This window comes from Doryrhamphus excisus, chromosome 6 (assembly GCF_030265055.1).
Source record: "Doryrhamphus excisus isolate RoL2022-K1 chromosome 6, RoL_Dexc_1.0, whole genome shotgun sequence".
Lineage (NCBI taxonomy): Eukaryota > Metazoa > Chordata > Actinopteri > Syngnathiformes > Syngnathidae > Doryrhamphus > Doryrhamphus excisus.
In genome coordinates, this window is record NC_080471.1 from 15,156,658 (window position 1) to 15,179,360 (window position 22,703).

Genomic DNA, 22,703 nt, shown 5'->3' on the forward strand with positions numbered 1-22,703 from the left:
CTCACAAGGGTCGCGGGGGTGCTGGAGCCTATCCCAGCAGTCTTCGGGTGAGAGGCGGGGTACACCCTGGACTGGTCGCCAGCCAATCACAGGGCAATTTGCAGTCACCAATTAATCTAGCATGTTTTTGGAATGTGGGAGGAAACCAGAGTTTTGTGTGTTCTAAGGATATAAAAAAAAGATGCAGCTGAGAATACTAATACAAAATATGACATTTATTCAAAATAAAGCAAAAATGGTAGTTTATCAGAAAGTACAATCTCGTGTGAAATGCAGTTGACAGATGAAAATATTTTTCTCTTGCTGGGAATCACCAACTCCAAACACTGAGCTTGCCTCATAGAAGGATTTCCTGGGTGCAAAAACTAAGAATCGTAAAGAGAGTGAAGCAAAGCTGTGTTGAGAGCAGTAGTGAGTGCAGGAGTGCATGTCCATATAAGGAAGGCTGGCTCTCTGTGATGTCATAAACAGCCAGTGTTAGAAAGAGCTCTCTGAAACCGAGCGTTCAGAGCCATCCCAAACTTCTTTCCGGTCTCACTTCCAAATGTACAAACCCATTATCTGACCATTGGCATTGTTTAACATGATAATACAACAACATTTATTGGTCAGAAAAGTGTGAGAAGCATAGTATAATTTTTTTCATGTACTAGCACAGTAGTTTTTATCCAAACAGCAGGAAAAAAAGGTAGCACAATAAATAGTTTTCTCCAAAAATGTGTTGATCCTCTTGCACAAAGGACACACATAGCGTATTTCAGTGACTCTGGCACATCTATAACACTAAATCACAGCAGCAATTTTCCCCCCATTTGTCCTGCAGGCACTTTACGCAGGATACTTCCAGGATGTTTCAAGGGCAACGCTGCAGAGAATATTAGTCTGGCCACTTCCTTCCCTTTTATAGTTTCAAACACTTTTTTGACACAAAGTAAAAAGCTTTTTTTTGTTCTTCTCGACCCACAGAGTTCCAGTGAGAACTACACTAGAGGTGAATTTGCAAATGCATTTGTAAAATGAGTCACCATTGATGGCGTATTCATTTGTGCATTTGCATGATATCGTATAAACTTGCAACACGTACAAACAAGTACAAAGATGTTTCTACAAAGTGTCACTGAGAGGTTAGGAAGTAGAGACAGCATCTATTTTGGTGCCTGTATGCATCTGCGGTATAATTGGCTGACAATCAAGCACACAGCCGAATTCTGCCATGGTTACAGGCAATCAGTATAATTTGTTAATCATACAAAGCTTCGGTCTCATCAGAACCTGTCACGATGAGCTCACAGAAGCACTTAAAGGTTATTAAAATGCCTCACTGGTTGGGTATGTCTGTTAGCCCAGGGCTTCTACATGACATCAAAGATCTTTTTTTTTTTTTTTTACTTTTTAGATTTAGTGCAGAATATATAAGATCAGCACCAGTCACCGGAAGCAATGATTTAAAAAAAAAAAGTGTGGCCTTTTGAGTTCAAGCATGGGATTGATTTGTGGAAGGGTTTTTAAAGAGCCATGTTTCCACCGAGTAATGTAGTTCGCTACAGTATTTCACAAGAGAGTGTACCCCCCCCCCCCCCCCCACACACACTTTTTATCGTCACAATACTATAGAAATGATTCAGCATACTATAGAGCAGTGATTCTTAACCATAGGACCACGGCCCAAACTTGGGCCTCAAGCGCCACCTATAGGGGCCACAAAAAACTTTGAGTTTTGCACCAGTGGGCCACCAGGGCTGTGGGACTGCGTAGTACAGGGGTCTCAAACACCCGGCCCGCGGGTCAAATGTGGCCCGCAGGACGCTAGTTTAGGCCTAATTAACGCTAGTTTATTCTAATTAACTTACATTTAACATAGTTAATTTTATGGTAATTCTGGTAAAAAAAAAAAAAGTATTTTGCATGGTCACATTTTGACAACGTTTGACATGAGACCTGATAAATAGATAAGTAATCATCCTACATATATTTTATTCAAGTTTGAGCTTGGCATCCTGTGATTGGCTAGCGACCAGTCCAGGGTGTATCCCGCATCTTGCCCGAAGACAGCTCTGGAGGATAAGCGGTAGAAAATGAATGAATCTTGGCACAAAAAAAAAGCACAATAGATCCCCTTTAACAATCATGATAAAGCAGGATCCGAAGTGAAAAAATACATACAACCAATGAAAAAGCCTCATTTTCTTGAGAATCTCCACTAACAGTGACAAGTTTTCACCACTGGAACACCAATATTAATTAAATCAACATGAAAGACTCATAATGCACAAAATAATCATCATACGTATTTACTAATTTGTTCATATGATGCACCCAAAGCAATGAAGAACTTCATGCTCTGTCTCTGTTTTCCTTGCACTGTGAGGCATTCAAGCACAGAGTGTTGGGCGCTAATTTAGTTTTTTCTATTCACGTACCTCCTATTACAATTCCCGTACCCCATTTTGGGAACCTAGTACACTTTAGAGAAGTCATTTTACAGCTTGTAGAGCAGTCACCAAAAGCCATCAACACACAGACACAAATTATTGTGTGAAAAAAAAAGCTGATGACACAAGTGAGTGAGTAGCAAGACACTCGTTGTGGCGGTGTCATGGTCTGGGGTTGCATGTGTGCTGGCGCCACTGGGGGGCTGCTGCTCATTGAGGGGAAACATGTACTGTGAGATTGTGAAGCAGAGCATAATCTGAAAATGTGAGAGGGAAATAGTGTCGGCAGGATGTTGATAGATGCATTACTATGTAAATAGTGTGACATAATAACAGCATTGTACCGACATTTTTATTTTTACAATAAAAATGGCCACGGTTCTTACCTAAAGGCCTCGATGAGTCTTTCCACTTTCTGCGCCTCACCCTGCACACGAACGTGAGCCTGAAACTTTCTCAATGCTTCGTCCAACTCCATGCCGGAGAAATCCATCTCGTCCACGACGCAACTATGAAGCGAGGAAGCGGACAAGACATAAAAAAGCAGTTTAGCCAACAATTTAGTACGTGTATGCACTACCGCATCGCCAAGTGCTGATAGCAAACCTTCTTCTTACAGTCATACTTCCATTACTGAGCCACTGAGCTGGAAGACACATACACAGGCAAAGTGTTTGAACACACACACACACATTAGTGGAGAAGAAAGGCTGTGATGACAGTGGGAGATAAGAGGCTGCAAAGAGATGGCCGAGTGAGCCACATAATGACTTTCTAAAGAGGAAGGGGACAGGAGAGGGGTACATGAAAGGCTGAGAGGCAGCACATACAGTACATGAATGTGTTGTGCATGTATGCCTGCACGGGGGGGTTACGCACCACTGTGAGTCTTAGAGCGAGTGAACGTGTACGTATGAGTGTGTATGTGTGCAGTGCAGTGACCTATTTCTACCATCTCTGCAACAACCTCAGCAAAAAGCCTCATGCTCTATCCTGGATCTGTCTCCACATGAGGATGGATGCAGCTTTTTAATAAAAGTCTGCTACATTTATGCATGCTAGCGTGCTTAAGGCCACACTGGAGAAAATACGGTTGTCAATTCATGAGAATGAAATCACAAAGTTTTCAGAATAAAGTTGTAATGTTCCAAAAATAAAATCATAACGTTACGAGACAAAAGTTGTACCTTTACAAGATTAAGGTCACAACATAAGAAAAAAAGTAATGTTACAATATACAAGATAAGTTTTTCTAAGAATGAGAAGTTGTCATGTTCCAAAATTTTCATTTTTTTTAAAAGGAAAAAAAGTTGTTAAAAGAAAAAGTTACAAAAAAAAAAAAGAATTAAGTTGCAAAGTTAAAAAAATGTTGTAGCGTTACAAGAACAGTGTTGTGCATTGATGAGAATCAAATATTTTCGGAGAAAAATTATGTAAATGTACTTCAATTAACTCATAATATTGTGAAAAAAGTCATAACGTTACAAGCATACCATAGTTTTGCAAAGAGAATAAACATGCAAGATTACGGAAAAAGTTGCACATTGACTAGATTGAAGTCAAAGCTTTGTAAAAACTATTTTTTTTATGAAGTCGTAACATTACTAAAAATGTTGTAATGTTGGAGTGTCACAAAGTTGTGAAAATGAACTTTTAAAGGGGACCTATTGTGCTTTTTCCACTTATCTGACCTAAAAATGTTGTTAGAATGTTGTATTATTCATTCATTCATTTTCTACCGCTTATCCTCACGAGGGTCGCGGGGGTGCTGGAGCCTATCCCAGCTGTCTTCGGGTGAGAGGCGGGGTACACCCTGGTCGCCAGCCAATCACAGGGCACATATAGACAAACAACCATTCACACTCACATTCATACCTATGGACAATTTGGAGTCGCCAATTAACCTAGCATGTTTTTGGAATGTGGGAGGAAACCGGAGTACCCGGAGAAAACCCATGCATGCACAGAGAGAACAGAGATGACTGAGAGTGGAATCGAACTCGGGTCTCCTAGCTGTGTGGCCTCCGCGCTAACCTCTCGACTACCGTGCGACCCCACCAAACATTAATTCAGATTCATACAGTCACATAGCACTGTTGGCAAGGTGGGGAAAGTGTCTTGCTCAAGGACATAACGATAGTGACGGGGGGCTCAAACCACCAACCTTCCGTTTACTTCAAGGCCTGTTCTACCTCCTCAAACTAGTAAAACAAGAAATTAAAAATCAAGCGAATCGAGTTGCTCTGATTCAACACTCATTAGGTAACTTTACAAATAACAGGAGGACCATTTCTTTGGTAGAACACCCCAACAGATCAAATTGGGCATTGAACACTAAGGTCATACTGCACCTGGTAGTCTTCATTGTGGGCAGAATTCCCCCATGCAACACATAGTGTTTTAGATATGTACCATAGCTATCTAGCTGTGTGTCAGCTGGACAGTGCCTTAAGTCCTCACTCAACATCCTTCCCCTCACGCTCAAGTTGCCCATAAAAATGGCACTCACCTCATGGCGGCATGAAAATCGAGTTACACTTTTTTTTTTTTTTTGCCAAAGACTGCACGACCCACTGAAAACTGATCCAACCCGCTAGTTGAGAATCACTGATGTAAAGGGTTAAATAAAGTGTCACAACTTGGTCATTCTTTGATTTCTTCTACTTCTGTTGTTGTTGGGTCTTTTTTTTTGGCTCGTGGCCTTTTTTTCAATCCCCATTGAAACATTTGAAAGATGGCCAATGTTCAATTGCTGAAAAAAATCTTTTAATGGCTCACATAGAGTCTGGAAAGCTGTGGTGAATTATTTATACTAAACCTAAAGTCGTCTCCATGGGAAGCAAAAAATAAAAAATAAAATGTTGAAAGCTGCATGTCAAGTACAAGAAACTGCCCGTTTGACTATTTAATAATTATTATTATAGAACTCTTATATTCATGTCATTCTAATTTTTTAGCTTTTATTAGAATTTTATACTATTTATTTGTAAAGTTGTTGTGGCTGTTTGTTGTTTTTCATGCAAATAAAGACAATGACAATAAAGACTGAATAAATACATACAAAAATAAATACAAACACATAAAAAAAACATTTTACAGTATATAAATGATGAGGACTCACTCAAGAACATCTCTGTTGAACTGCAACTTGCTGTTGCCCAGAAACTCTCCAATCATCTGCCTGCTCAGACCTTTCCTCTGCAACAGGAAGTGAGCCACGCCAATGGCCGTGTCTGGGACAAAGCCACGTGTGATCAGGAAGTGGATGCCTTTCTCCGGGTTCCTGACAGAACACACCAGCAACGCAAACAAGGTTACATTTTTATATATATATCCTTTTAGCATACAGTTTTAAAAGGACTGTTATAATCGAGTTTATAAGCAAAGTCATAACCCTTTACAAGGTAAAGTGATGAGAATGAAAATACTTGACTTTAAGAAGGGTGTTTGCTTCATGTGTGTTTGTGTGTGAGAAGAAAAGACAAGGCGAGTGCATCCATGCACAAAAGCTGTTAGCTCTGTACGCTAAGGTCAGAGCTGCTGTCAGTGATGCATGCGACTTAATCAACTTTAATTCGTACCAACTAATAGTAATAATAAGTGCAGGCCAGGCGTGCACTCTATTTATGGCTCCTTTCACAATGTTCATGCCCTCCTTAGAGCTCTCTTTTATATCTCTTCTATCGCCTTGGCATTTATGTTCTTTCTTTTCACGACCATCACGATAAAGAAAGATGGTGAATACAAAGAAATAACAGTGTGTGTTTGGTTGCACTCACACATTGAAAAGGTTGAGTCCAATACGATAGAGCCGTTTGCGGTGTGTGTCTGTGGAGAGGGTAGGAGAACGACATGAAGCTGGATCCTGGCATCTGTCCCTGGGCAAGGACACCACCAGAGCCTGGAGGGCGTCAGGACTGGGGCCCGCTGCCACCTGCTGGGGGTGAGTGTAGTGGTATTGCTGGTACTGGGTGTAAATCTGGGCGGGTTGCTGGTTGGACTGGGTTGAGGTGGCGATTGTGGTGGATGTGGAGGTAGATGTGGAGGTGGACCCCGCTCTGTCTAAGATGCTCTCCCCCTCCAGAAATCCTCCCACCCCTGGGAGGGGCACAGCAGAACCCCTCCTTGAGCCAGGATCCACCATTTCCAATTCCTCGCTGGGAGGGGGCGCAGGAAACTCTGGTTCGATACCCTCCGCCGACAGCCCGTCCCCTCCTCCAAATCCTACTCCGCCCATCCCGCTCAAGGAGGTCTTCCTGCTGCCCGCTTCAGCTGTATTGCCCAGAGAGGTGGTGGTGGTGGTGGTGGTAGCGGAGGAGATGGTGTAGGAGCTATTGCTGTCGATGTGGACCGTCACATCCCTGAAGGCCATGAGTAGAGAGCTGGCGCTGCGGGGCAGGCAGGCACTCTGGGCAGCTGCTCTAAGGGCACTGGGGTCCATGAGGAGGCCTTTGCCTTCTCCACCTTCTGACATGCTCCAACCACGGAGGGCTTCATCTATCGACTGAGCCAGCGAATGAAGCTGAAAGGAGCAAACGCACAATTATGAGTGTGGGATGTGATAGCACACTTGCATGGTTTGTTCTTTTACAGGTACAATAACTGAGATGGTAACCTCAAAGGTTATCTTACAGTCTTATGAGGTAATTGGAACCAAAATGGACTTCTAATTTTTCTCTGGCTAATTTTCTGCTCTATTATAAGACGAGTGGGCCAACATGAATGGTGACAATGTCTGAGCAATTACAACATCCACTGTAAATGGCTTTTTTGGGGATGAATGTTAAATTCAAAGGCAAATTAGGGAAGGGAAGGCGAAAGAATGGTGACATCTGATACCTTTTGGCACAGGTAAAAATGAGAACTATTTTTTAACTATATTGTGGTGTGACCGAGGGCTTGGGGGGGTCAGGGGGTGCTGTCGAAGGTCACTCAGTATCTGGTAATCTTCTGATATAATCAAATACAGTTACAGAGTGGATTTTTAATCCTGTGCAATAATAATGCTGTCCAATCAATGAATGAATTATGAATGCTCACTAACATGTTTGGACAGATTTGTGGCTAATATTTATAATTAATTAATAATATTAATAATTGAGAAATATAGGCCTTTTATCTATTAGGGAAAGGCTACATGGCTTTCAGCTTGTGAAATGTGTTGTGTTTATATTTTATTTACCAGTGAGTTAAATTACCAGTTCTATGGTTATCATCACACATTTCCTTATTGCCATCAAATATATATTACAGAGCTGACATCACAAAACTATATACTATACTACACTACACTACACTACACTGCACTACACTACACTACACTACACTACACTACACTACACTACACTATACTATACTATACTATACTATACTACACTATACTATACTACACTATACTATACTACTCCTCAAATATTAGAATTTTAAAGGTGAAAACAATATTGTATGTAGCACAAAATTCACAACCGTTCTTAATATGCCAGATTCAGACCAAAAGTCAAAATAATTTAACTGTACACAAATAAAATCCATGTAACTATTTAACAATTTAACTATTACACACTGTCTGTACATGCACCTTAAAGAGGCATAAGTCAGTCAAAAGTGATCATTTTAACTACAGCAAAGCATGCTGGGAAATGCGTAATTCGCCCATTCCACAGCTGCAAACACGCCCGGGTTACACATCTCATGGACTGAGATGCTTTTATGATGTTTTGCCCGGACATTGAGAGAATGACGAGGAGGTGCTCCATCACTTTAATTTCTTAGAAAGTAGAAATTTCAAGAACGAATGAATGGACACAAAAATAAACTTTTGACTCCAATGTTTAAAAAAATAAAAAAATAGTCTATCTACATAAGTGAAGTTTTCAAAAAGCACAAATAAAGACACATTCATCAGATGTCATGCACATTTTGACATTATGACAGGGGTGCATTATGTATGTTAACACGTCATTGTTACATTCATTCATTCATTTTCTACCGCTTATCCTCATGAGGGTCGCGGGGGTGTTGGATCCTATCCCAGCTGTCTTCGAGTGAGAGGCGGGGTACACCCTGGACTAGTCGCCAGCCAATCACAGGGCACATATAGACAAACAACCATTCACACTCACATTCATACCTATGGACAATTTGGAGTCGCCAATTAACCTAGCATGTTTTTGGAATGTGGGAGGAAACCGGAGTACCCGGAGAAAACCCATGCGTGCACGGGTTTGCAAACTCCACACAGAGATGGCCGAGGGTGGGTAATAAACATATATACATTGGAAATCCTGCTCACTTGTTCAGAGAAGCAGTCCTCCAGCTGTGAAAGTGAGGGTCCAGGACTTTGAGTGGGAGCTGATCCTGACATCGGGGGGGTAGTTGCTGCAGCTGCTGTCGGGGCGGATGCCGGTGAAGGTGGCAGAGATGTCGAGCGGCACGGTGGCGGCGGTGGTGTTTTAGAACGTAGCGGTATCTGTCCTCCACCCGGATGAAGGGAGTAACTATGTCTTTGAGCGCTATTCCGGTTTCGGCCTGAGGGGCTCGGGTGCCGCAGGGAGATCCGGCGGGGCAACTTGCTCTCCGAGAGGGAGTTGCGGATCTTTTGAAAGTTTTTGCTGAGCTGGTACTGACGAAAAGCTGTCTGGATGCGACGGGCGGCTCGTCTGGCAATGAGATGACCTCCATACTTCTGTTCCAGCTCTTCTATCTGGAATGAGGAGAGAGTGATCATGCAGTTCCTAATATTGTGCCTCAATATACCCAAAATATTAGAAGCTCTCAGTATGATGCAGTATTGAGCATCATTGTGTTTTAAAGTAAGACTTTAACCCTATGAGACTATGCAGGTGTACCTAATGAAGTGGCCAAAATCACATGCACATTTGTGTGCCTGCTCATGCAAGAACATACACACACAGTTAAATAAACTCTGTACTAAAAGACATCTCCAACCGCCAGAAGCCGTTATTAGCTGTTACCATGGCAACCTAGCATCTTCCATGCTCCTGTCGCTATGGATGTAGAAAATGCTAGTGTTATTTTTTTCATGTCAACAGAGACAGAAATAGATCTCAATGTTTTTAGTGGAGCTTGCTTTGTATCATGAAGAACGCAATGTCACCCTGGCACCTTCTCACGCTAAAAAGATAAGCAGCAATCGTTTCCGTCTGTCCCGCCGCTACCAAGGGCGAAAAAAAAACACAGCCACAAACACACGGACAGGCTGTGTCACCCTAACTGGAGAACGTACCTGTTTGTTTTTATTCTCCAGGGAGATTTCATACTCGCTGGGCCCCTCCCGCTTGGTGCCCTCCACTTCCTGTCCTCCAGAGGACGTTCCATCCTCCAGGCTCAGCAACTGGCCGCTGTCATGGGAATAAGAGCAGATAGCGATCATTCGCTGTATCATGACCTCCAAAAGCTCAGGTCATCATGCCTGTGGAGGGCAGCAGGTGGAAAATGATTGTGGATGCTTGAGGCTAAGAGGACGAAGGATTATTCTAGCCTCTACAGTATCTGCCGTAAACAAGGACTTGCATCCATTCTCCAACTTTAATGAGAAACACATTTGATTATATTCATATTCATAACACTTAACTGTAGTCTATCTCGAGGGTACCATTGCCTTTTGCTATATATATTTAAGTCAGCTGGGATAGGCTCCAGCTCCCCTGCAAGATAAGCAAAAGGATAAAGACTGGAGTATTTTTGTTGTTTTCCAGTCAGATTTATATTAGATTCATGCTTCCCTGTGTACAATGGAGTTTTTAATGATGCTTTAACAGTAATATTGTCAGCTCTCTTAGTTTCCTTCTTTGCTTCTGTTCCGGTTTCCATGCCCTTATTTTGGTAACCACTTCCTTTGTCGTGCCATTCCGTTTTCCTTGCTCCTGCTCTTTTCACGCACCTGCTTCTAATTTCATTATCCCTATTTAGTTCAGGTGCGTGCTCTTTCTGTTGTGGCTTCATTGTGAATTGTCTTTGGTTTGTCGTGGCTGTTGTGTTATCCTGCTGCTGCCGTATTTGCATTCAACTCAACCCTTTATCTGCACTTTTGGTCCTGCTCTCTGCATCCTGGGATCGCGTTGCATAGTCCGCAAGCGCGAACGTGACAAATATGTGTTTTAGGAGCTCTTTAGGAGCAGCAAACATATGAGAAAAATCTATCTTTTCTCTCATTTGCTTGCTCCACTTTCGAGGGAAGGGGTGCTCAAATGGTCACTTTTCAAGCTCTGGGTTTTCATGACATCACAAATATGATGCCGCGTCTGACCCACACCTAGCTATATGTGCCAATACCGAAAATCGGAATTGCATTAAATTCAGTGTGGAGTACCTCTGGGGTCAGTCCTTGGGCCATTTTTTTGTTTTGTATATTAATGATTTTGTTTGTGTATCCAAATTGCTCAAATGTATTGATACTACTTTATTTTATTGTGAGGAAGTTATCACGTAGGAGTTGAATGTGGTTAAACAAGAATTTTTTTAAATAAAAACATGGCTTGATGTAAATTAAAAAACAAAAAACAAACTTCATGATATTCAGTAACATGAAATACATACATTTTTAATTCACAAATATGCTTTATTAATAATGGTGTCTTCTGTGTAGAAATAAAAGTGTATTTTTTCACAATCTCTCCGTGGTACGGATTATAGCACGAGGATGGAAAATGGCTGTAAGCGCTGCACGATACAGAGAGACAATATCCTCAAAGTCAAACACGACTTGCATGAAAAATAGAGGGATAACTCAATCAGCCTGTGCAGAGATTTCACAAGAAATCAGCACAGGCTAGAAGCCATTAGGAAATAAAAAAATATATACGGTATATATTCCAATATTCCAGCTACAACATAGTTTATGATTGGAGGCGCACAGGCTCTAATAAAGTGTCCCATCCTCCACTTTTTTAATCCCAGCTCATGTCCATCGTTCTTTTACATGAAAGCAGTATTGACAATCTGCCAAAGGCAAATGAGGTTACCAAGCAGAAATGCCTGACTGGCATGCAAAAGGTGCAATTATAGTATATTTCACCAATTTTAAATAAGTCTTAGAGGTCCTACAACAGTTTAATGGAAGTGTGTTGCCTAAAACCATACCCTTAAAGCTGGAATTTAGACAGTGCCCTACTGGGAACAGTGTGGCTGTAGCTTTAACACTAATGAGCTGTGTTTCCATCAGTATGTGTGTCTCCAATAAGCACTATTGTGCATGTTATCCACTTTTGACATATATGTACACTGTAACACTGTAGCAGTGTTGCCTCTGTTTTTTTATTGAACCGTGGTATAATGTAGAAATAACATTTAAAAAACATGGGAAAATTTGAGCATAAAGGCAGAATATGCAGACAAAAAAATGAAATGTTAATACTCATAACTAATATAACAACACAAAGCTCAGTGATGTTCCTGTAATGTTTGGTGAGACATACAACGGCAAACCTGAACACCAGAACAAATCTAGGAAGCTAGAATTCAACTCTGAACCTTCGACACTTCCTGTCCGCCTGTCATTCAGCTCCCCTAGGAAGCATGTTTATAGCAACACACGTTTCCTATACTCTAACTACAAAGATATTCCTTTCATAAATAAGGTATCCTACTATGCAGAAATTCACTGATCATATTCAAGTTTTGAAACAATTAACTGTGACAAACTTAGCATTTTCACAAAATTTAACATTTTTTAAAAGTACCAAAGTGGCTCCCTGCCATTTTTTGATTTTTCAGTGTGCGGCTCTGGGTGGAGTTTGGACACCCCGGACATACATCAATTCGAGATGTTCCGATCAGGATTTTATGCTGCCGATACCGATGTCGATAATCTATGAGTCAAATCGGCAGATACCGATACCAATACCGATTGCATACATGCAGTGTAAATGATTAAATCTAATGTTACATATTGTTTTGAATGCTGCAGTGGGGGCGGAGATGATCGGCCGATAGTATCTGCATTTTACAGAAAGTGTGAAAAAGCAAGATGTCGATACCATCTTTTTTCATTGATATCGGAGCACCTCTAATATCAACTCAACATTAAGGACACAAAGATTAGCATAGCTATGTGAGCTACAGTGCTAACATTACATTGTGTTGAAATCACATTTTAGCACAATGCTGGGATAGCCTATTCAAAAAAAATAATAATCAAGCATACAGCTCCCACATCTATAGCTGACTGACGGCTGCATGACACAGCACAATTCCTTTTAAGATGTGTAGCAAAGCCTGCTTTTGTTTTGTACATTGCTGTCCTTAGTTTTGGGCATACAGTATACAAGCTGTGCATGTGAAGGTTTTTCCTTCATACAACATTAAAACTAAAACAAGAACCTCAAAAGCGAGCGTTTCACTTCTCGTAAAAGTAGCACAAACAGGTGAAGGAGATAATGTCTGGTGGTCGTAAACGCTCTCAAGAGACACATCATATAAAAAATAGTCAATTTCGCAGAATAAGAGATCTTTAAACTTGCTCATCTGTATAGATTTTGCCATAATTGTGATGACATGAACAATTTTTCAGCTGATAGAGTATGTGCAACATAAATAGGTTGTTCTTTGCGTCTTTCCACTCAATAGTGCGTACTTGAATATGACTACACACAGAAGGCCAGCGCTTAGGAAGGTTAAACATCCTGTTTAAGAGTGAAGTTCCCTCTCATTATTGTAAAAATATCCAATTTTACACTCAGGAACAAGGCCGCGGTGATTCATCGTGTCTTATAAATGAATTAGGATCATGGAAAAAAAAAACTGAGATAGAAACATGAGGAAAAATGAGCACCAGCACTGCATCAGAATACATTAGAGTACATGAGAATACATTAGAGGATTTAACCCAAGAACTGGGCTATATATGCATCTGTAGAGCAACAAACATCTGTAACATGTGAGCCATACACCCCCCCCCCTTCTCCTGCTCACAGTGTGCACATGGACATGATGCATAAATGTACATCTGTCAGATTGCATCACTCAATCCCATCGAGACATATACATTGCTTCACATGCACACACACACACACACACACACACAGGTTGGGGTCTATGCAACCAAGGCAGGGTTTTTCTGCTCATGACCTCATGAGAAAGCGAGAGCGATTAGCTGCGCTCTAGTGGGCTCGTCATATGACTGTTAAACATGGAGGCGGCACAGGTCGCAGCCGCCATGCGATGCAATGTCACGTGATGGAATTTAAAGAGACACTCACTGCTTTTCATCATAGCATTAACAGTAAGAAAACAGCCCCACACAGGCATGAAGTGAACAGATACTAAATCAGGTTTTTAAAAGGCGACATCTTAATGTAGAATTTCCACTCAATCCAATGAAGGATGGAATGTGGTAGGAGCTTACATAAATTCAACAAATTAGTTGATCTGATGAGATTTGACAAAGATACATTATAAGCCTCACAACATGTTCAATGCACTGTCGTGTGTAAAAAAACAAAAAAATTAAATTGATGCCAAATATGCCATCTGGATCGGAAGTGTCTTTCTTATGATGGAGTTATGAACACAAAGGCAAGTGAGGCCTGCAGTTCTTTGAATATTGTTGTGGGGTCTTCTGTGCTTTATAACACAAGACAATAAGTTAATATGAGCTAGCAAACAACGCACGTCATTGGGATACACCTATTTCGACTACGAAGGGCTCTAAAAAAAAACCTCTAACAACATTGCATCATTTGATATACATGTTGTGATCATGCATTAACACATACAGTGATGATAACATGTAATAGTTGCAGTATATTGCTGTATTTTAATGATGTAAGAAAATACTGAAACCTATTTTTGAGTATTTTCTCATGACGTCTAGCTCATATTAACTTGCTTTCCCATGTTAGAATGCACAGAAAAGGGAAAGAAATATGTATTCATGTTTCACATAACGATTGTGAATGGCAAAATTCCCCCAAAAAATCCCCTTTAAGTGTGAGAAATCAGGAAGTGGGGCCAACACTTGCCAATTCACTGTGCTATATTCATTTGATATAACAAACAACCTTTTGCACAGAAAATGTTTATGGCAGTAAAGAAAAATGAATTGGGCACATAAACAGATAAACAACAGACAAACCAATGAAAAATAATGCATGTTGTTTTGTGTTTACTGCTGGCAGTAAATCAAGTTTCCTTCTAGGCATAATGAAAATATCTAAAACCTCCTTATGGGGGGGGGAAACAAAGATACAGGAAGGTGACATTGTGCGAATGTTAGGTAATGATGAATACAGGAGTGGCATGCTCAAAGAAATTACACAGAAGATTCTGTCCATTCATACCTCCTACAATGAAACATCATTCACACACACAAAGTTGTACTGTACAACAAGCACACAACCTGCCCACGTGGAGAAAACAGAAGGCAATGTGGCTCCGTGGAATTTTCTTGTTCCCTTGTTACTATGGTACTGATGGCCATTGCGTCATCACAGGGTTTCTATGGGCGTTTGTGTATTGATGATATCAGTACTGAGGTACCCTTCAGCTCATTGCTCTGACTCAGGCCTGTGTTCAATACCCTTGAGGCCCGAAGAGCTATTTGTTACACAGCGATTAATGTGGCTCTTTTAACAGCAGCGACCACACGAGTATACTTATACACACCGCACACACACACACACACAGCATAATGTGTGTGGTCAGAGGAATGTCACACACCGAATGTATCATACAGTATTAAAACTAGTCTGCTTTGTTGTTAATACTATACAACAAAGGAGTCAATAAGAGATGAAAACAACACATTGATTAGCAATTGATTGATTAATTCCACTAAGCTATTTCCAGAGGATGGTAGGATGCTGCATCGTTGATAGAAATCAGGGAGTTCCACATTTTTTTCTAGCAAGGGCCACTTCTATACACTTTGTGTATGGAAAATGCTAGAACCAACGCAGTGTAGGTGATAATATGCTAAGCTATAGGTCAAGAAAGCATCCACATCTTAGCTTTGTGTAATAGGCGACAAAGCAAATGTGTGCAATATGTAATAACACAATAGTCAAATCTCAGTTTTCAAACCTCACAGTTTTTGTATGATTCAATTTTTGATGAAATATGTAGCCAAAATTCTTCTTACACTGTCTGGGTTTTTGCATTATATTGCCCATAACAAACTAGTCCTTTTGCCCTGTACTGTGTCATTTAATTTGACCATTTAATTCATCATTCATAATTATGTCATATTATTATCTCCATGTAAAATTATATGATTATTATCTATGAAATTTCTTTTTTTGCATATTCTGAAACTGATGACCGGAAAATTGGATATAAATGATTTGTCATGGGTGCGATTTGCCATATTAATGTTCAGCCTGTTTGGAATGTGGCTGTTTATTATCTGCCAGGGAGAAGACAAGATTATCGACCAATCAGCTGCCTGAAAGTTGTCTAGTTCCACCCTTTAGGTACTTTGTGGACCTATTGCACTCCCTGAAATACTGATTGGTTACTGACTGTTTTCTTTTTTTTACCTCAAGGGTCTCCATAGTTGAAGTACATCTTGGGAATACTAAAGAGAATCATAACAAGCCCCATTACATTTATTTGTGGTACTATTGTCCATTTACATTAAAAGATATTCACCCTCCAACGCCTCCACTACACCTCTGGGTACAGATCAGCTATTCTGGTTCCCTTTACACATCACATTGCACATTAAGGTGGAAAAAAATTGTAATCATGGCTAATGGAAAGTGAATTTTGGAGTTATAAAATTGGTATTTTGGAGGTTGAAACCAAAACTACAACAGGATATTGCGCATATGTTTAGTGTTGCTTTGTGTTTAGTGCCCACAGTGTGGCCCGGAGGCCTTTGATTCATTTTTTATTGGCGAAAAATAGAGCAAAAAAGTCAATATATAAAAAGAAAAAATGTTAATTACTTTAATAATAACACCTATTTTGTTTAAATATATGTGTATATGTTTCATTTTTTATTTTTAGGGCGAGTGGTTAGCACGCAGGCCACACAGCTAGGAGACCTGAGTTCGATTCCACCCTCAGGTATCTCTGTGTGGAGTTTGCATGTTCTCCCCATGCATGTGTGGCTTTTTCTCCGGGTACTCCGGTTTCCTCCCACATTCCAAAAACATGCTAGGTTAATTGGTGACTCCAAATTGTCCATAGGTATGAATGTGAGTGTGAATAGTTGTTTGTCTATATGTGCCCTGTGATTGGCTGGCGACCAGTCCAGGGTGTACCCCGCCTCTCGTCCGAAGACAGCTGGGATAGGCTCCAGCACGCCTGCAAACCTTGTGAGGATAAGCAGTAGAAAATTAATGAATTTTTACTTTTTCCTACAACTTTTTCTATGCTTCTTTGGCCCTATGTGGAAAAAGTTAAGACACCCTTACTTTAGTGGTCTGACAAACATACTAAAGTTTTTAAATGATGAGTCAATCAGTGTCAGTCTTACCCGGAAGAGCTACTTGCATCGACTTCAGGATGCTCGGGGGCAGGGCAACAGAACTGATGCAGCACCGTCTCACTTCTGTAAGAGAGGAAAAACAACACCACGTTTGTCCAGCACCTTGCCAACACTTTGTCCGACATTTGCTCAGAGAACCAACCATTAAACTCCTGGTGATTATTTGGCACTGATCCCTTGGTAAATACCCCTATGTAGGTCAAATCTGGGGCTGAGAACACTTAGAGTGTGTTGATAGCAGTGTCCAGATGTGCTTGTTTATCGCCACCATGCATCACACTGCTGGTGGTGATTTAGCCATCATTCTAAATGAGTGTGACAGATGGTCGCGCACAACCATTTCCCTCCTTGTATAACTTACACTTTCATTCATATTTTAATGTTGAGTGAAGCGATCCAACTGATCAAAAAGGACGATCAAAATACGTGCTATTAACGCTCACCTTTTGGGTCCTCGCACTGTTAAGTGCAAACATTTGACGCAGGAAAGAGGAAAAGGACTGGAAGAAAATGAGCCACATGAAATCTCAACATACCCCGTAAGACTACAAAATAACTTTTTTACTTTTTGGGGGAGGAGCTTTTTGTGTTCAACGTTGGTAAACATCACTACCTGATGCGTTCAAGAGCTGTGCCGGACAACAAGTTGCTCAACCGCTCAAGCTTGTATCATTATAACAGAATGTATTAGTAATGGTTGCCCGTGTGCTGTAATGGTACATGCCACTGCCTTTTGTGAAGATGGTGCAGGCTCGATTCTAGCCAGTGTCTCAAAACACAACCTTTGGAGATAAATAGGAAGGTCGCATCAGTGATAAATCCTGCTATTGCCTGGATGGTAGAGGTGGACCAATCCAAATATTTACATTATCGATACTAAGAGTAGTGGCAGTATAAGATGATGCCGGCATGATTACATTAATATTTTTCAGTTATATATTTTATTTCTGCAAAAGGAGGATCTAGTAAATAGTGATGTCATTTTTTTTGTTGGTATACCCAAATTTAGGCACTTGTCTTCTTTTGTTTATATAATTATTGCACACTTTCTGTAAATAGGATAAACTGTGTACATCCGCGATATGATGTACTTAACTGAAATTGCTGATCTAAACAAATAAGGGAAATCTTGAAAATTACCAGGGGTGGCCAAACTTTTTCATACCACTGTATCTACTCATTTTATTTTTTTGTGTGATCATGTCACAAGACACACACTGCTCTCTCCCTCTCAGGAACAAGGCCTACACATAATGTCCATCCACATTCAAGGTGGCGTACAAAGAGAGCAAAGTGAATATTTTAAGAGTACACGCTTTCTGCTGTTGGCCCGTGTTTCCTTCCCTCTCTCACACCATGGCTCACCTCTCCACTCTTTTGTAAGACGACTTATAGCACAATATGTTCAGTCGTCAGTCAGCACAACTAAGAAGGCCACACATGCAACAACATGGGCTTGGGATGATGCCAATACATTTTGTGCACCTTCCCAGACACCACAGGATACTCCCTCGATGCCTTTCTATGTATTGTTCTGCCAGCAGGATAAATAAAGCGAGTAGACAGCTATCCAAAATGTAGCCTTTCTTTTCGTTTTTGTTTAGTTTTGTTTCCTGGTCCTCTCTCTGCACCTGCCTCAGCCTCTCTGAGCTGGTCCATTCCAATGTCAGCCTCAAGCTCCTTCCACAAAACTCCTCCGAGGGCCTCCATCAAAGAGCGTTACTGAGCGTGCATCTTTCTATTTCTCGCCGCCTCTCTCCCCTCCTGAGAATGGCTGATTACCGTTCGCTCCACAGGCTAAGTGGGCCAGATAGGAGGCTCAGCTGGAAAGAGAGAGCGAGAGAATGCATGGAGGAGAGAATCTCTGACCCCCCCTCGCCCCCCCAAACACACACACACATACCCCAGAGGCGCATACACGTGCACCGGCAGCATTGGCAACAATGCAAACTACACAAACACGCAGCCAGACAACCAAAAAGTAGCATTACACACAAGCCCATGTGGCATTTGGATGAAGACTCCAAATGACAATAAAAACATGTACGCAGTCAAGGCAGCAGCCATTTTATTCAATACACCTTTATTCAGTACAACCTAATGACACCAAATCACAGTATATAGTAGTCTATATACATATGTATATATACTGTTTATATATATATACTATATGGTCAGTATAAGTGAGCACACCTCTCACATTTCAGCAGCCATTTAATTACAGGATGTCATATTAAAAGACAACAGTACAGAACTCAAAGTTGTATTTCCTCTAGAGCAGTCAGTGTATGGCTTGTGCAGTATATAGCTTTAATATCCACCAAAAATGACTCACCACACAGCCGGAATTGCCGAAATACCTGGCAAACCAAGTGAGCATCAAGATAGGACATCCTGTCCTGACTACAGTCAAGCAAGATGGTGGTTTCATCATGGTCTGTTGGTGCATGAATGCTGCCAGCATTGGTTAGCTGCGCTTCATTGAGGGAAACGTTAATTTCAATATGTACTTTCAACAAGCAGAACATGATCCCCTCCTTTGGGATATATGGCAGTTGTCTAACATGGTAATAAACCCAAATAGAGAACCTGTGGGGCATTGTCAAGCAGAAAGGAAGTGGAGAAGGTGTCCACCATCTACCAGTGATGATGTCATGGAAGAATGCAAGATTCCAGGAACAACCTGTGCACCTCTGGTAATTTCATGCCCAAGAACATTAAGGGATTGCTGGATAACAATGGGGCTAATATTAAATACTGACAATTCAAATAGGACAGTATTTGGACATGGCACGGCGGTCGAGTGGTTAGCACGCAGACCTCACAACTAGGAGACCAGGGTTCAATTCCACCCTCGGCCATCTCTGTGTGGAGTTTGCATGTTCTCCCCGTGCATGCGTGGGTTTTCTCCGGGTACTCCGGTTTCCTCCCACATTCCAAAAACATGCTAGGTTAATTGGCGACTCCAAATTGTCCATAGGTATGAATGTGAGTGTGAATGGTTGTTTGTCTGTGCCCTGTGATTGGCTGGCGACCAGTCCAGGGTGTACCCCGCCTCTTGCCCCAAGACAGCTGGGATAGGCTCCAGCACCCCCCGTGACCCTTGTGAGGAAAAAGTGGTAGAAAATGAATGAATGAGTATTTGGACATGTTGACTGTGGGGTGCACCCCCTTGTATTGCAAGCTATTTCGGCAATAATAATAATTATAAATCTATACACTACTAAACAAGTTATACACTCACTACTTTAGCCTATAACCAAGTTATTAACTTTGCAAGAAAATATTATTTGCATCATAACCCATGATTACCTTTGTGTAGGTGTGCCTAATGAATTGTCCAGCAAGTGCACACATCATCATCATTAGTAAAACACAGACACAAAAAACTGCTATGTGTGGCTGCACCACAGGGAACATCTGAACTCTGCTCGGGTTGCACTCGGAGGAGCCAGCAGGCGATGACAGGAAGGTGAACTCTTAAACACACATTAAAGCCATTGACCTGATGTGCAAAAACTACAACGTGAAGCCGCATTTAAGGACTGCTCTGTCACCATGACTACAGGTACATGTATATCAACAACTATGTAACCGTTCCTGCACTCCAACACCCACCTCACCTTCATTTGGGGTGGTTTCCCAGAGCGACCAATCAGGACTGCAGCTAGGCAACACACCTTACACATACACAGTGAGATAAAGAAAGATGGTCTTTCTCTCATTAGATGATGTAGTGGGGTACTATGAGGCAAGAGTGTATGGGGGGGTGGGGGGGCTCATCTATAACACAGCAACATCAGAGGCCCATCCAATCTCCCATGAGACCTGCACAACCTGCATGGTAATTAACAGGGAAACCAGCATGTAGCAGTACCATGGACTCATGTATCTCATCACACGCGAGGATGCCCTGTCTTACACACACACACGCACACACACACGCACACACGAACAGTACATACGTAGTACATACACGCTTGTGCAGCTGTTTGTTATGTAATGATCCAGTGATGGTGATCCAGTTTCTCATTTAAATAATCCACCACTGTCACGCTCTCATAAATGTTAATGTTAAAACCATCTTCTTTAATTGAACGCATATGCGCGCGCATGTCAAAGAGGGCAACGTTTTGGTCATGATGGTGTAGGAAAAAAAAATGAAGAAAGATACAAAATTCAAACAACAAGCAAACGTAGCCTACTCACTCAGATGTCTTAGCGAGGGCCAAGGATCTGCAAAGAGTAGTCGGGGTCATCGGAACCAAAGAACGGCAGCTCGTGCAACTTCCGCCGTTTTCCGGGTCACTTTCCACCGGCGAAACCGTAGTAGGGTCTGCCGGAACCAGCTGCATGTCCCCTGGGTCCAGAACTGGGGGTTGGCCCACCGCAGCACTCTCGACTTGTTGTACCGTTGGAGCTGGCTCTTGCTCCGGCAGAGAGCCCGCACCGGTCTTGGTCTGGAGGTCCTGAACGAGGTGGAAATGATGGAGGCAACCCGGGTCGGGGTGATGGTGATGATGAAGGAGATGCGGGAAGGAAGGGTACGGATGCTGCTGTTGCACCCGGACATCTCGCAGGTGCCTGTTCTCGCCAATGAGCTCATCCACCCGCCGGTCCAGCTCCTCAATACGGGAGCGCTGTGTCTGGATGAGGCTCTGCTGGTTCTGGACGATGGTGGTGAGCTCCCGCAGGTACAAAATCGCCTGCACAGGATTTTCCAGCAAGCTGGAGCTCATCATATACACAAGAAGAGGGCAATGAAGAACAAAAAAGAGGAAAAGAGGCTGGAGCAAAAAAAAAAAAAAGGATGGAGGATTTCCTTCTTTGATTTTGCTTGGCTTGGCTTGTAAATGAAGGATGCAGCGACCGTACTCGCCTCCACTTATGTTCCCTCCCTCCGGTCTCCCTCTCTCACTGCGATGAGAGGTCCTGATGAGAGAAACTAGATCCAGCGGTGACAGGAGGGAGGGGGAGGAGCAGGCGGAGGAGGCATGCGTCATTACGCACAGTAACCATCAAACTCCGGGGCAAACACGCACCCTATAGGCTGTTCAACATCAGAGCAGCCTTTCCGGATGAAGGGCAGTTTTTTTGCACATACATCCACATCAACACTGGCCATTTGGTCAGTAAAGAGGTAATATTTGAACAAAACTATTGTTTGCACTGCAGCAATCGGACATCACATTATTGGGGCTAAATAAGGTAACCGGAATGTAAGAAACACCTCTCAGTGTGACGTAGTAAAGTTCGACATTACTGCAAATTACAATCATTACATAATTTAAGCAATGCAGTTTAAAAGGTATTGTTTTTATACAGTTCTGGCATTTGAAGTTACTGTATTGTATTGCCTACAGTATTGATTTATTGTCTTCTTCGCTGCCATCCATCCTAACCTATTATCATATATAATTAAGAGCAGAAGCATCACATGATGTTCAGCACGCTTCAGGCTGGATACATTTGAATATATAAATAACAAGAATACATTTTTTTTTCAAATGCTTTGGGCTTTGAATCCACTTATGACACATTTATGAAACGCAGGAATTAATTGAGTGCGAAAACGTCACCGTACAAAAAGATAAGAACACAACGTTTCACACGTACGGATGCTTTCACTAAAACTAATAGTAAGCATACAAAATCTTCTTCGACTGCAAATAACATTACCAAACGACCAAAGCAGTTGTCAGTTCACGTATTTACTCACACTCTAAAGGTTGTTTTTCGCTTCTATGAAGTACAATGTCGAGTAATTGCTCATTCGATGAAATTGGAGATTTCCAACTGGACATGAACGCCTCATTAGA

At 41.6% G+C, this 22,703-nt stretch overlaps 1 protein-coding gene across 2 annotated transcripts in view; it reads right to left on the minus strand.

Moving 5' to 3' along the window:
- Nucleotides 1–21,792, minus strand: part of iqsec3b (IQ motif and Sec7 domain ArfGEF 3b) — a 37,047-nt gene extending 15,255 nt beyond the window's left edge. The window contains exons 1-7 of one of the 2 annotated variants that reach the window (XM_058075530.1): nucleotides 21,094–21,792; nucleotides 16,873–16,947; nucleotides 9,679–9,793; nucleotides 8,725–9,135; nucleotides 6,212–6,954; nucleotides 5,554–5,715; nucleotides 2,819–2,941 (exon numbers count right to left, since the gene is read on the minus strand). In XM_058075530.1, coding sequence (XP_057931513.1) covers nucleotides 2,819–2,941; nucleotides 5,554–5,715; nucleotides 6,212–6,954; nucleotides 8,725–9,135; nucleotides 9,679–9,793; nucleotides 16,873–16,947; nucleotides 21,094–21,626 — 2,162 coding nt within the window. In that variant the 5' untranslated portion in view covers nucleotides 21,627–21,792. The remainder of the gene's footprint in view (nucleotides 1–2,818; nucleotides 2,942–5,553; nucleotides 5,716–6,211; nucleotides 6,955–8,724; nucleotides 9,136–9,678; nucleotides 9,794–16,872; nucleotides 16,948–21,093) is intronic. The other variant, XM_058075528.1, reaches the window with a different exon arrangement.
- Nucleotides 21,793–22,703: the final 911 nt, after the last annotated feature.